Source organism: Ceratotherium simum, chromosome 7, assembly GCF_057802395.1.
Source record: "Ceratotherium simum simum isolate JZ-2026a chromosome 7, ASM5780239v1, whole genome shotgun sequence".
Lineage (NCBI taxonomy): Eukaryota > Metazoa > Chordata > Mammalia > Perissodactyla > Rhinocerotidae > Ceratotherium > Ceratotherium simum.
Window position 1 is genome coordinate 10,083,355 of NC_141906.1, and position 14,713 is coordinate 10,098,067.

The window sequence follows — 14,713 nt, forward strand, 5'->3', positions numbered from 1 at the left end:
AGAACAAAGCCCCTCAAACACCGTTGATTTCCCAATGCGTCTCTCTCTATCGAGCACGTGCCACGTCAATTCACAATGCAGAGAGTTGGGTAAATGGTATTTCAAGGACAGTGACGGGCCCATGGAAAAACTTAACCACAAATCCACTTTGGTTAGGCCTGACCATTGTGCCAAAAATGCATGTTTTTTAATTAATCCAGGCCTTCATTCAAGCAATATTTATTCAGTGTCCACTTGCCTTTCTGCATGACTGAATAACCATTCACTCAATATTTATGGGGTACCTACTCTGTGGACTGGAGGACCATGCAAGCTTCTGGGGGCAAAGATGTCTGAGACATAGTCTCTGCCCATGAGGAAATCAAAACTCTAATGGTAGATAAGACAAATACAAGAGCAGCATAAATAAAAGGTAACCTATGTTAAATGAGTTGTGAGCAGCAGAAATTATCACAGTGTTTCAGAGAAGGAGAAATCACTTCTAGATGATGCAAAACTCGACCTTGGGTTCATCATAGGTAGAAATGTGAGAAAGGGTGAGACACAAATCCTAGTGGGAGGAATGAGACCCCAACCCTTGAGGAAGAAGGGTAAGTTTGGAGAACCTCAAATAATCTGGCACAGATGTAACGAAAACAATAACATTCATTGAGAATGTGCTATATGCTAGGCACTCGGCTAAGTGTTTACATGCATTATCCCTTTTAATTCTACTGACAACCCTATGAAACTGGATTATCCCTACTTTACAGATGTGGCAATTGAAGCTCAGACAAGTTAGTGCACTTGTGGAAAGTACACAGAGCCAGAACCCAGGTCTGTCTGAGGCCAGGGTTCTTAATCACTATATTATTCCACTGTCCTCCCAAGATCAACAAATTCCTAAGCATTCTACAGTGCAAAGGATAAAGAAGGTATCTTTTTGTATGTGTAGATTCAGAAAGACTATAATTTAGGCTTCTTCTCATTCTCAAAATATATATATTTTGCTAGGTAATTCCAAACATTTTTAACAAAGAATCCTAACTTTAATCACTCCAACTTCTTTAAGTCAGGGTCTACGTCTAATCCATTTCTCTGAACCAAGAGCTTCCCACACAAGGACGGTTGGAAGGATGGCTTATAGATGGATGCACAAATGAACAGACAGAAATATGGGAGGTCAAATTAATGAGTAAATGAATAGATGAATGAATCTATAGTGGCATTTAATGCCCCCTCTCAACCAACTGGAAGGCATATGTGACTAGTTTGTTAGTCAACCATTTTTCTTCCTTTAAACATTTTTACTGAGGTATAATTTACATACCCAAAACTTCACCTATTGTCAAGATATACATTGATGACTTTTAGTAAATTTATACAGTTGTGCAGCCATCACCACAATCCAGTTTTAGGACACTTTCATCACCCCAGCTGGTCATCTTTACTTTTTTTTTTTTTTTTTTTTTTTTTTTTTTTGTGAGGGAGATCAGCCCTGAGCTAACATCCGTGCTAATCCTCCTCTTTTTGCTGAGGAAGACCGGCTCTCAGCTAACATCTGTTGCCAATCCTCCTCCTTTTTTTTTCTTCCCCAAAGCCCCAGTAGATAGTTGTATGTCATAGTTGCACATCTTCCAGGTGCTGTATGTGGGACGCGGCCTCAGGATGGCCAGAGAAGCGGTGCGTCGGTGCGCGCCCGGGATCCGAACCCGGGCCGACAGCAGCGGAGTGCGCGCACTTAACCGCTACGCCACGGGGCCGGCCCATGGTCATCTTTATTTTTAAACCCCACCTCAGCATCTGAGTTGGCTGCCAAGTCATAAATCTTCAATTAATTCTCTACATTTCAGAACCCTTTAAAGGCTTTGTCCTTCTTATCCGATGTGTCTGAACAGCATGACATTTAAGACACAGATCCTTCTCTTCCTGGATATTTGTCTTCGGTTGCTACCTACAGTCTCTTTCTCAAGTCCTCGAGCTAGCCCTTGCCACAATTTTTTCTTCAGCCGGCTATCAACACAGTCTGATGCATAAGACTCCTCAAAGTCACCCTCTTTCTTAAATCAATTTATTGTTTTTTTTTTCAGAATCAGAATTAGAAGCTGTGACCAGAGTAGAATACACACACACATATACACACACTGCCCCATATTCAAGTTCTTTTACTTGACTATTTTTAACAAGTGACTCTAGAGTCTCTGGAGTTATTTTCCTATAATTAGGAGCACACACTGACATCTTTTAACTAGCACCCAAATGCAGAGAACACCTTAATCATAAAAGCCGCTGCTTAATCACTTCTCCCAACACGCCAGGCAGAGTGCTAACAGCACGTTACATGCCTTATCTCATGAAACCCTCACAAAACCCTAAAGACTCTTATTATCCTCACTTTACGTATTAGGAAAATGTGGCTCAGGTTTTCAGTAACTTATCTAAGGTAACATAGCCAGGAAGTGACAGAGTCATGATTTCACTCTAAAGTTCTTAAGACCACTAAGAAAATAATTCTTCTGTGATGTAAATACTTGGGGGCAAAGATGACTACTAACGCTTACTCTCTGATGATGTTTGTGGCCCTCAAGCCTTCCGTGCCCTGTAAAAATTTTAAAATAGGTCCATTTAAGACCCAGCTACAGGTTCCGCCACTCTGTTCTTAGCAGAAGTTGAGTCTAGGACAATGCTTGCGCCCAGTCATTTCAGGTCTCTGGTGGAGGACACCCACCTCTCTCTACAAGTAATAATAAATATTACGTAAAAGTAATAAATAAAGGCTCAAAGTTCCGTCTAAGAGCACAGGAAATAACACTGACTGTCTAGCATCCCACTTTACATATGTCATTACAGCCAATAGCCACTTGACACTCCATCTGGATGTCCTCATAGGCATCTCATAGCTCACCCAGCCAAAACAACTCTTGATCTTACTTCCTAAATCCACACTCTCCATATCCATCTGCAGCACCTTTATCCACCTAAACTAGAAAACTAGGAGTCATCTTTGCCTTGACTCTTCAAATACTGGCCCTTTCCAAGTTCCTAATACGGCAAGAGTCTAAGACACTTCAAACATTTAAATACATATCAGACCAAAGTAAATGTGGCATGGTATAAAGGAACCCATAAATACATGGAGAACTACACTATGTTTCTCTAGAGGCAAATATATAGCCAATTCCTCTAACACAATTCAACCTGTATCATTAGACACACACAGTCATTCAATTATTAATAAAAATATGGTAATATTACATTTAGTTCTTCATGTGTTTAATTAATATGGAATATAAAAGTTGAAAATACCGTGTCAATTATACACAAACATCTTTTATATGAAAAGTCATATAATATGTCCATCTAGAAAAAACCAACTGAAAATATTTCCTTTTGTAAGTTTTATACTTTTTAAGAGCTCCATCTTTTATTTTTAAACCAGAAACCTACTAGCCTAGACCTAAGTTGCTGATGACCAAAGTCATCTCAATTTCCTTACATTAAAATAATAAAGATGAAAGAAAAATCAACAAAATCATCCTGGAATGGAATTTTTGAAGAGCTTTCCAATGGTTCCACATTTAGCAAATATAAATACTTGTGGAAAATTTTAAAAACACCATGCCAATGAGAACCTGACACTTCTCAGTGGGGGGGGGTGGAGGTGGTGGGGGTGAGGGGGGAAGAAGGGGGGCCAGGGTGGAGAGAAGGAATAGAAGTCACTTGCTCAGGTCAGGTTACAATTTCCTACATCTGTAAATAACAGGGCAGAGACTCAGTGTCCTAAAACTGGATTGGTTTGTCAATTTTATTTCATAAATATTTGTTTCTTCTCCACTCCACAGCAATAATGAAATCCGTCTTACTCCAAACTATTATCATCTCTCAAATGGACATCGCCTCATTTGCCTTCCTGTGTCCCTTCCTGCCTTGTCTCTAATCCATGTTCCACACAAAGGGATACTTTTGAAACATAGACTGGATCATGTCACTCTCCTCCTTAAAAATCTTCCAAGGGCTTCCATTTTACTTAAGAAAAACACAAAATCCTTAACTTTGACTTGAGGCAACAAACAAGACTCCCCACCCCCTCCATCATTCCCCTCCAACCACAGCAGCTTTCCTGTAACTCCTCTGATATTCTAATCTCTCCTGATTCAGAGTCTTTGCAAGCTTATTCCACCAACTCAGAAGATTATTACCCATCCCTGCCAGAATAATTTCTACTCAGTCTTCAAGTCCCAGCTTAAATGTTATCTATTTAGAGACAGCTTCCTTTTCTCCCAAGTCTAAATAAAGCTCCATTAGTCTCTCCCATAACTCCCTATTCTTCTTGTTCATAGCAGTTACCACAATTAATGATTACGTGTTTGTTTCCGTGTTTCTTTACTGAATGTCTATCTCCCCATTAGAGGCTGACCTCTTCAAGGGAAAGGACCACGCAAGTTTGGTCATCTTGCACCTAAGGTGATATCCAACACATTATAGGCACTCAATAAATATTTGTTGAGTTAATGACTAAATCCTCACAGTCCTCCAAAACAAGAATTAAAGAGTGTTTTAAAGGTGAATAAACCAAAGCTCAAAGCTGTTGACTGCCTTCCCTATGGTCACACAGCTAGTAGGTGATGGGTGAAATAGAGCTATAAACCTAAATATGATTCTAATACCCAGTCTCTGTACACCACCTGACATGACTTCCCAGCCATGATTTTAAACAACACAGGACATTCAAGGAATGCTGCCCCTGGCCTGAGGAGACCAGGACTCCATCAGCCATTAGCATTTTCTAGTCCACGTCATGCCTTGAATCTTTCCAAAGCAACGAACTTTGTTTCTCTCTCCAGGACACATTCCATGATTACTAGCTGCTTGGGGACTCAAAGTCTGAAGAAAAATAACTTATCACACAACAGAATACCACCCTTGGATGAGATACCAAGATGAGTTAGACCCACTGGGAGCTCACACTTGAGTGGTTAAAATGAGCAGATGCTCAGAGGAAGACACAGAGTCTGCTGAAATGACATTCCAGGTTTTATTCAAACCACCTCCTTAATTTTAGTTCCTAGCAGAAATAGTATTCATTTATTTGTCAAATATTTATTAAGCACCTCTCATGTGCTCAGGCACTGTGCTAGGCAATAGGGATATAAAAAAATGCTGTAAACAGCATAAACATGCCCCCATTTATCTCACACTGTACCAGGGAAGACTGATGTTGAGTATCAGTTTATAAGGAGCTACTATGATGGGGAGGGGCAAGGTGCTCCAGGAATGTGTCATGGAGAAGGGTCCTAACACAGGTATCAAAGAGGAGATTTGAAGGATAGAGAGGTTGGCTGGACCGAGGGTAGGCATTGCAAACACAAGGAGCAGCATGTGCCCGTGACATGTTCAAGGAAATTCATGAAGAAACATAAATGCTGGGGTCACACTCTTTCTCCTCTATTTGGGAGCACTCTAAAATTTGGACTCCCCCAGTGGCCCTGTATGTAGAGCTCTGTTGCCAGTGAGAGACCAATAACACCTGTAAAAGTATTTGCTGTCTTTAAATCCATTGTCCTAATCTGCATATAATAAACTTTGCCCATTATAAGGCCCCCCACACTGCCACTCTCCAGATCTCACTCTGTACCCTTTATAATTAGAGCCCAAAAATCCACCCATCCGGCTTCATCTCTAGCTTCTACAGTGAATGATGAACAAGCATCTTTATGATTTACTACTGTGACTTCTTCCACAACAAGGAATCAATAGGCCACTAACCTTGGGCAGGACTTGACTTCTCTCAGACAGCTAAAGTTTGATTCCACATAGAGCACCACTGTTTGCCCTCAATCTCCTACCCCTAATGTAGCTCCCAGCAGGTCAGGCAGGTTACCTTTGAAACAATGTACCTGGACAATCCAAAAATGCACTCCAGATTCCTCTACCCTAAATCAAATCCTAGAAAGTCAATACCTCTCACATCACTGCTGCTTGCCCAACCTTGAAAGTCATATAAGAAGCAAAGGTATACTAAGTACAGTATATTCCGTGTGCCTCATTGGTATGGAGACAGCTATATCCCTGGAGCAGCTAAGAGGGATATGGCCCAAAAATCCATTATGAGACCTAGACACCCTCATGTACTCCACAACCAACATACATACCACAGAAGCCCAGGCCCGTGAGGGATGAGGACACTCCTTTAGCTCCTTGTTGTCATGGGTTGGGCCATCAGGATGGGCCTGTCAGAGACTGACCTCTGGAATCTCACAGGTTCTATCTTAGAAGGCAATTGGTTTCTTCTACAACAGTCAACAGTTAAAGGTCTTCCTGACCAAGACAGCCTGGCCTTAGTTCCAGGTCTTCTCTCTGGGGCAATGTGATCCACTGTGGCATTTTCAGGGCCTCCTTGAGACTGTACTCTCCTTCAAACGCCCTCTGTTCCCAGCCTCAACCATTGACCGTATAGCCGTGTCTTCCCAGGCCACTTTAGCCCATGGCTGTAGGGATTTCGATCAGATTCCACCTACCAATATGTAGAGGATCTGACCCATCTGCAAATGCCAGTCCCTCTATGTAGGCACTAGCTTACATTCTCATTAAGTGCCTCTTTTCCAGGCCTCTTTTCACCTCAAATAAATACCCTGAAATCCTCTCTCTAAAATCATTTCAATTACAAACTCACCTAAAATGATGAGGAAGACTAGAAAAAACAATCATGTGATGCCAAGAGTCTTTGGGAGGATTTAATTGAAGGACATAAAATCCTAAATAGTACAAATAATCTCAACTCATTTCAGCCCAGGCCAGATGACAAGGCTAGTGAGCATGAATTAAAATTACAGACAAACACATTGGGAACAGATGTCGGAACGAACTTTTTTCCCAACACCGAAAGTCTTAAACATGCAGCAAAACTCTCCAAAGTCATTGGCGACATCGAAGACACAATTAAAGTCAATTATGAGGAGAATAAAACCCTGAAGAATGTGTCAAGAATTCCGGAGTGGGCCAGATGATTGGTGTGTTTTCCTGGAGCGATCCTGAGAATGCACGGTCAAGATTGTAGGCTTTTTTTCCCCTTTAACTGAGAGCACTGACAAGTCATGAGCAGTCTTTTCCTGCAAGGCCTACATTCATGCTTTTATTATGTCTTCCCAGGCAGGAGTGTAGGTGTCACTCTGGTGCCCTGCCCCCCTTCTCCACCTCACAGCCTCACAATTCCAGTGGACAAGCTCCTGCTTTAGCTCTCACCTTAAGGTAATGACGAGGGTAAACAAATTTCACGCCGCACACCAACTGTCCTGAGGCATCAGAGAGAAAGTGGAGCAGTGATTAGGGCTGTTCTGGGTGGTGCTGCTGGTGGCTGAGACCTTGGACCCCAGCAATTGCGAGGTGGCCTTTCCCTGCCAATGTCCATCACCTTGATTCTTTCTGCATGTATCTTCCCTAACTGTCCTCTAGTTCTTTCCTTAGAGGCATCTTGGCTGCACCAAGAGCCCTGTGGATTTACCCACCTACTCAGCTGATTACCTCCATTTTTCTCCAAAGGGCAGGGAAATTAGGCACAGCATTTGGCATGACCCAAGACTTGAAGAGGCAAGGTATCTGAGCCCCTAGTCTGGATATCAGTTCTCTTGATACCATGAACACCACGAGTCCGTCAGAGACTGTTGTTCTTTTTAATTTACTGTCTTAACCAGTTTTTTTTTTTTTTAACTTTTTTTTGTGAGGAAGATCAGCCCTGAGCTAACATCGGATGCTGATCCTCCTCTTTTCTTTTTGCTGTGGAAGAATGGCCCTGCGCTAACATCCATGCCCATCTCCCTCTACTTTATATGAGACACCGCCACAGCATGGCTTGACAAGTGGTGTGCACCCAGGTTCCGAACCTGCGAACCCTGGGCTGCCGAAGCAGAGTGCGCGCACTTAACCGCTGCACCACTGGGCCAGTCCGAGACTGATGTTCTTAACTCTAAGGTCTTGGGTGTAATTCCCACAAAGAGAAAAACTCAGGGTAAAGCTGTAGTCTGCACCTCTCTCCTTGATTAGTCACTGGGGGGGAGGGTGGCAAAGTGTGTAACCATTAGGAAAATGGGCATGACTCAAAAAAAGTAGCTTCAGAATCAAGTCCACAAGTTGCAACTTGAGGAAACAAGTTATAACTCAGCAAAATGGGTTAACATTATTTCACATATGAAATACATAAAGCCTATCAGCTGGTACTGAAAATAATTTCATTCTAAGTCACTGACACGAAAAGGACAGAAACATTCTGTATGGTAGGAACATATCTTTATCTTGTCTCCTACATTTATAGTATCAATTCATAAAATGTGATCATTAAAAGAAACATAAAAAAAAAGTTGGAGAGCTTTATGGATATTATATAATCAGCCAATTAGGATCAGAAAGCAAAAAAACACTCTCTGTGCTTTCTCCAATTCCCAGTCTAAGCCTCCTCAGGTAGGGCAGCTCATCCAAGTCCTGAAGAAAATGAACCTTGGAAAACTTCAATTCCCCTAGCAGGCAGGAGAACACTTTTGACGGTTTTGACATAGACTTCTGAGGAATGATACTCTGGTGGGGTGACTGCCCTCAGACTAATGACCTGACATTCACAGGAAGACAGAGAGAGATGACAAATATGCTAATTGAAGGGTCTTTGGTGCAGGTATTGAAAGGGGCTACAGGCACTGCTGTTTCTGTGATCAATAATATCAAGGTGACAAAAATCATCCCACTGTGTTCATCCCTGAACTATGCATTTCAGGTCACTGAAGCCCCACCTCTCTGCTCATGTGCAGCCTGCCAGTCAGTAGACAATCTCAATCCACAAAGCAAATGGTACAGCCTTTCCATATGCTGGATACAAATTACTTTACATAGAAATTGAGTGTTTCTCACCTTTTCATTACTTTCTGTTTTAGAAAGGGGAAAGGAGGAGGGGAGAGAAGAACTGAATAATTTGCCTTAGAAAAGACCCACTGGGCTTTCCCAGTCTTGTCAGAATAGTAATTGTCAATTCTTTCCTCCTCTTGCAAAACTCCACTCAGACAACAGGAATCCAGAGGATAAGGTAGAAGATACAATGTAAAAGACAAATAGAAGTCAACGGGGAAAAATATTTCCCACAATATTGTGAGAGACTATTATCTTACTTCTAAAGATGCTCTTGGGAAATAAATGGGAATTAAGAGACACAGAGTAAAATTCACAGAGAGCACAGTTTGAGACAATAGACCTTTGAGCTCATCTGGATTGATTTTTTGTTAATTGTCACATAAATTTTATGTTTTCATGAAAAAGAGAATACCCGACTGCCCAGACAAACGTGCCTTTCATTTTCTGATTGTCTGATGTGCAGAGCAAGCCCCAGCACGTGGACAAACCGGATGGATGTTCTGGACTCCCCTCTGCTACGGGCAACAGAGGAGATGATGACAGTAAGTGGTACTGAAAAGGGCCTTAGTCAAAAACAATGCTTTCATTCCAGTCTCTGAATTATGAGATGAGGGTAACAGGAGAAAGCCATGAGAACCAATATACCCAAATAGTCTAATTCAACCCACTCCCCACGAGCAGTCCCTCCCCATCATGTCTTCTCTGAAGAGAAGCTCTGGATCTTGTCAAAGTGTAGAGCTGTCAAAGAGCATAAATAACTCTCACGCATGCACCCCCAACAAAAACCATCAGCTGCCAAATAAAAGAATTAATAGTTTCCCAGCTGAGAAGGAAGCCAGTATAAGGAAGAAGAGGAAGAAAATCCTCAATTTCACAAATTGGCCCTGGCTACGATCTAATCTACAGTCTCATTCCTGCCTCTCACTTTTTCCTCAAAGCCGAGTCAGTTTTGGTAAAAGCAACCTGGTTGCAGGCAGAGGAGGCCCTGAATGAGTCTACTTTCCAATGAGATGTCACAACTCTCAGCATCTTCACTGGTAAAGAAGTGCATGCATCCCAGAGAAGCGCTGGCAGAAGCACTGGCACCTGGTTTATTGTAACTTCGGCCAGAGCAATGAAATTCCTCTTGAATTTCTGTGGGGTGATCAATGACTCTGCTCTAATGAAACCATAAATCAGAAGGGATTTACATAAAATGAGTCCCACACTTGGCACCTCAACAAACAGCAAGTGATAGATTTTGCATTAAATTATAAGACCTACCGAACAAACTTATCACTTACCAATAAATACATCCCACTGAAAATTCCAATCAATCTTTAGGTCTTTCTAAAGCATCTCCGCTGCAGATATGCTTGTAGCCAGGGAAGCAGGCAAATCATGACTCTGACTCTAAGAGCCACCCTTTGCTTTCAACACACAAAGTCTTCCTAGGAATTTTACCAACATATAGTTCTTTCATGACTAACCACAGAAGGAAATCTCGGCCTAAGCTGAAAACACTCCATGATAAAATATACATTTTTATATATCAGAAGGTGCTAGAGGAGGGGTGCTAGAGGAGGGCTAGCAAATTACAGGCTGCCACCTCTTCTTGTAAATGGAATTGTATTGGAACACAGCCACATCCATTCATTCGTTCGCCTCTATGCTGTTTTTGCAGTACAATAGCAGAGTTGAGTAGTTGCAACAGAAACCTTCCAGCCCCTCAAAGCCTAGAATATTTGCTTTGTGGCCCTTTAGAGAAAATATTTGCCAGCCCCTGTGCTAGAGAAAAGACAGAAAAAGTAAACTATGAAGTTACCTGAGCTGAGCTATGCTGCTGGGTTCTGCTTCACTCTAGAAGCCTCAAAGGTAAGCCATAAGGGACCTAACTCTCTGGGTATTTGAGAATGTGGAGAAGGATTTGTGGTGGGTCTACTTTGAAAATAACGGCTATGAGTTTAACTGGATTTGTTTTTTAAGATTTCGAATAAATTTTAGGTTCTCCTAATCCATCTAATTCTGCCTGGGTGAGAAGTCTCAGAGAGGAAGCGAGTTAGAGCTCCGGTTTGAAGAAATAAGAATAAATTTGGGAAACAAGGGAATTCCAGGAAGAAGGAGCAAAACAATTTCTGCCCGAGAATTAACTAGGGATTAGGTCTTCCTTACTTGAAGTTTTTTCCTTGCAGGAAGTAAAAAAGTTGCATATCAATCTATGAGTTAAGGATTCACTACAAGTCATCCTTTGTCCAGATAAAAATTACTTGACACAGAAATTGAGTGTTTCTTACCTTTTCATTACTTTCTGTTTTAGAAAGGGGAAAGGAGGAGGGCGGAAAGAACTGAATAATTTGCCTCAAAAGAGGCCCACTGGGCTTTCCCAGTCTTGTCAGAATAGTAATTGTCCAACTCCCTCCTCTTGCAAGACTCCACTCAGAAAACAGGAACCCAGAGGATAAGGTAGAAGATATAATGTAAAAGACAAATAGAAGTCAAAGGGGAAAAATATTTTCCACAGGGGGCTGGCCCGGTTGCGTAGTGGTTAAGTTCACACGCTCCACTTCCGTGGCCCAGGGTTCACAGGTTTGAATTCCAGGCACGGACCAAGGCACTACTCATCAAGCCATGCTGTGGCGGCGCCCCACATACAAAATAGAGGAAGATGGGCACAGATGTTAGCTCAGGGCCAATCTTCCTCACCAAAAGAAAAAAAGAAAAAAAAAATATTTTCCACAATATTGTGAGAGACCATTATGTTACTTCTGAAGATGCTCTTGGGAAATAAATGGGAATTAAGAAACGTGGAGTAAAATCCATGGAGAGCGCAGTTTGAGACAATAGACCTTTGAGCTGATCTGGATTGATTTTTCCTTAATCATCATATAAATTTTATGTTTTCATGAAAAAGAGAACACCCTACTGCCCAGACAAATGTGCCTTTCTGATGGCAAGCACCAGCATGGGGACGAGCAGGATGGATGTTTTGGGCTCCCCTCTGCCATGGGTCAGCAGAGGCAGGATGCTAGGAGCTTATGCATTATCCCACAGAATCTTCACAGCAGTCCTACAATGCTGTGATGCTACTATTATCCTCATTTTACAACTGATGAGACTAGGACAGAGAAAAATAAATAGGATATTACTTTTTTTTTTTAGGATTTCTTTTTTTTAGCAAATGCAAGTTTCTAAGGAGCAGAGTTCTGGATCCGTGTTATTATCATCACACTATTCATTAAACCCTCATGCCACCCTCTCCCAAAGGCCACTCCCATCCCCAGGGGAAACATGGCCCCACACTAAGCCCACTCACCTCTACAGACACTGCAGCACTGATTCTCTGGGAGAATGTGATCCTTTTCTGTGCAGTTCAAAGAAGGGCATGCTTCTGTAATTTTTACTAAAACTCCACCCTGGAAGCCAAATAAGAGGGAAAGAAAAAATGTTCATATTTTTAGTCAATGATACAAATGAATAATGCTCATTGTTAACAGCCTGCAGTGATAACAACCTACAATAGTTCACAGTGCTCCTGGGAATTCCATAATAATGACGAAGCCACAAATTAAATTGTTGAGACTCTGGAAGAGAAGGCACATTTCCCTTTCTATATCAAAAGAGCCTCAATTTCAGCAAATGGTTTTTGAGTATCTTCTATGTAACAGAACGTCGCTAACAGTGGTGTGCTGGTAAATTTTTAACAGTTGACTGTTGGATGGGGGAGCTGTAATTTGTAGCATTTGCTGATTTCTATGGTGTAAATACCCCGACAATGACTGATTTTGAACTACCAACATGATATCATTGACCACAGAGCTGGGGAGTTATGTACAATGAGCTCTCGTGAGCTTTTATGAGCCAATATTGACACTCCCTTGGACCACAAGCACTGTGAACCCAAAGATAAATAAGACATCTTCCTTGCCCTTGATGAGCTCAAAGTTTGGATGGAGGGGAAAAAAATCGCTGTAACTAGAAACCATAATACAGTACAGTTAAGTCCTAATAAATGTGCTCTACTTAAGGTATGATGTATCATGGGGGAATAATTCCACCCAGGTGGGGAGAAATTATGAAGAAGATGTCATATTTGAAGGGACTTGAATAACGGAATAAGATAAGGAAGAAGAGATTTTCCTGGCAATGGAAACAGACAAGAACCAAGGTGTCTAGGTGTGAATGAACTAAGGATAGTTAGATGAGCACTAGATTTTCCCTTGACATCAATAAGATCACTTACAATAAAATTTTTAAAATTCAGCAGGTGAATCTTTATGACCTCACTTCACCAAAAGTCCTCTTTGTTGACATAACTAGCATCTGTATTTAGTTTTACTCTGAATTTTAAAAATTAGCCCATTAACTACTATAAAAAAAAGAGTTTAAAACTTTTCTATTTTACCTACAGTGTTAAGTTTTTCTCTCCCATTCCTAAGAGGATGGTTAAGTCAACCAAGAAGCAAGCTTGTGAAGGGGAGTCTCATTTAAGGCCGAAAGGTAATTCTCAGCATAGATGGGAGAAAAGGATGGAGCTGGGCAGCCAAGAGGGTTGGGCAAGATACTGTTTTCCATCTTCAAGAGACTATCACAGTCCTCTGGTTTGGCAGGAACTCCCGCTATATCAGGCACATCCATTCTTAATTTGAACATAAACATAACTTTAAATGTCAAACAATTTCCAACTACTCATCTTTTGGATTATTTATACCATGGCTTCTTCTCCTTTCTCATAAGATTCCGCCCAGACAGTCCAGCCTCTAACACCATCTTGTCTTTTTTTCTTGTCCTGGGCTTTTTATTTCCCGACCTATCCCAAGGTATCTAGCTCTCTTGCTTTTCTCCTGACTCTGGCCCCAAAGTCTGAGAACTGATTCTGCTCCTTACCCTCTGTCCCTCTATTCAGCTACATTCCATTCTAACCCTTCCATCCAGGTCTCCCTGGGGGGCACCTAGCCTCAAGAGTTAGCAGCAATCCTAAGGCTAGCGTGTCTATCAGTTGGACCTTAGTTTCTGCTCAGGGAATCACACCACTTATTACAAACCAATAGATGTTAATAACCTTATTATCAGCAGCATAAGCTAAATGCAAAGGAAAACAATGCTTATTATTTACCATTATGGCCTCTACTTCTATCCTTCAACGTTAATATATTTGTTCATTATCTACTGCCTCCTCGCACAAATGAGAGTGGCAGACACTGTTGGACCTCTTTTATCAGTTCTGTGTGCCCATCCCCCAGCTTCTGAAGGCTTTGCTGTTAAAGGTTCATCCCTGCCACCCTCAGATCGTTGCCCTTGGGCACTGGAGCCACTTGGCCAGTGAAGAGAGCCAGAAGTTACCTGTGAGTTCTACGTACCCCACCCCCATAGCCTGAGCCAGTGATAGACAGGCATGGAAAGCTCTTTAGCTTGGAGGGAGAAAACAGGTGAGGTAATTTCCACTCCAGAACCCCTCGTGGGCTAAGGGTATGGCTAGCCTTTCACCTAAAATCGCACCCTTGCCCAGCTCCTTGCCCTTCCTATCCTGCAGCTCCCACACCCTTACTGGTCTCTCCTGGGAGCATCACTTTAATAAAATCACTTGTACAGAAATCTTTAACTCAGGTCTGCTTCTGGGAGAACCCAAACTATGACAATAAGATAAATTTCACCCTTACGGTCAAAAATCAAACTGTTAAAAACGATTATGTTTAGGTGGTAAGATTCTGGAATGATTTCTATTTTCTTCTTAAACTTTTCCCTTATTTTCCGAAGTTTGTATCTTGGGTATGTATATGCTTTTAAAAAAAAAAATACATATTAAAAATGCTACAGAAGACTTTTTTTTTAAATAATCACTCATGAAGGGTTCCTTTTTATAAAA

General features: G+C 41.6%; 1 protein-coding gene across 3 annotated transcripts in view; it reads right to left on the minus strand.

Annotated features, from left to right (window-relative positions):
• Nucleotides 1–14,713, minus strand: part of NELL1 (neural EGFL like 1) — a 746,684-nt gene that overhangs the window by 546,564 nt on the left and 185,407 nt on the right. For all 3 annotated transcript variants that reach the window (XM_004418527.3, XM_087433086.1, XM_004418526.3), the window contains exon 11: nucleotides 12,164–12,263. In XM_004418527.3, the coding sequence (XP_004418584.1) occupies nucleotides 12,164–12,263 (100 nt within the window). The remainder of the gene's footprint in view (nucleotides 1–12,163; nucleotides 12,264–14,713) is intronic.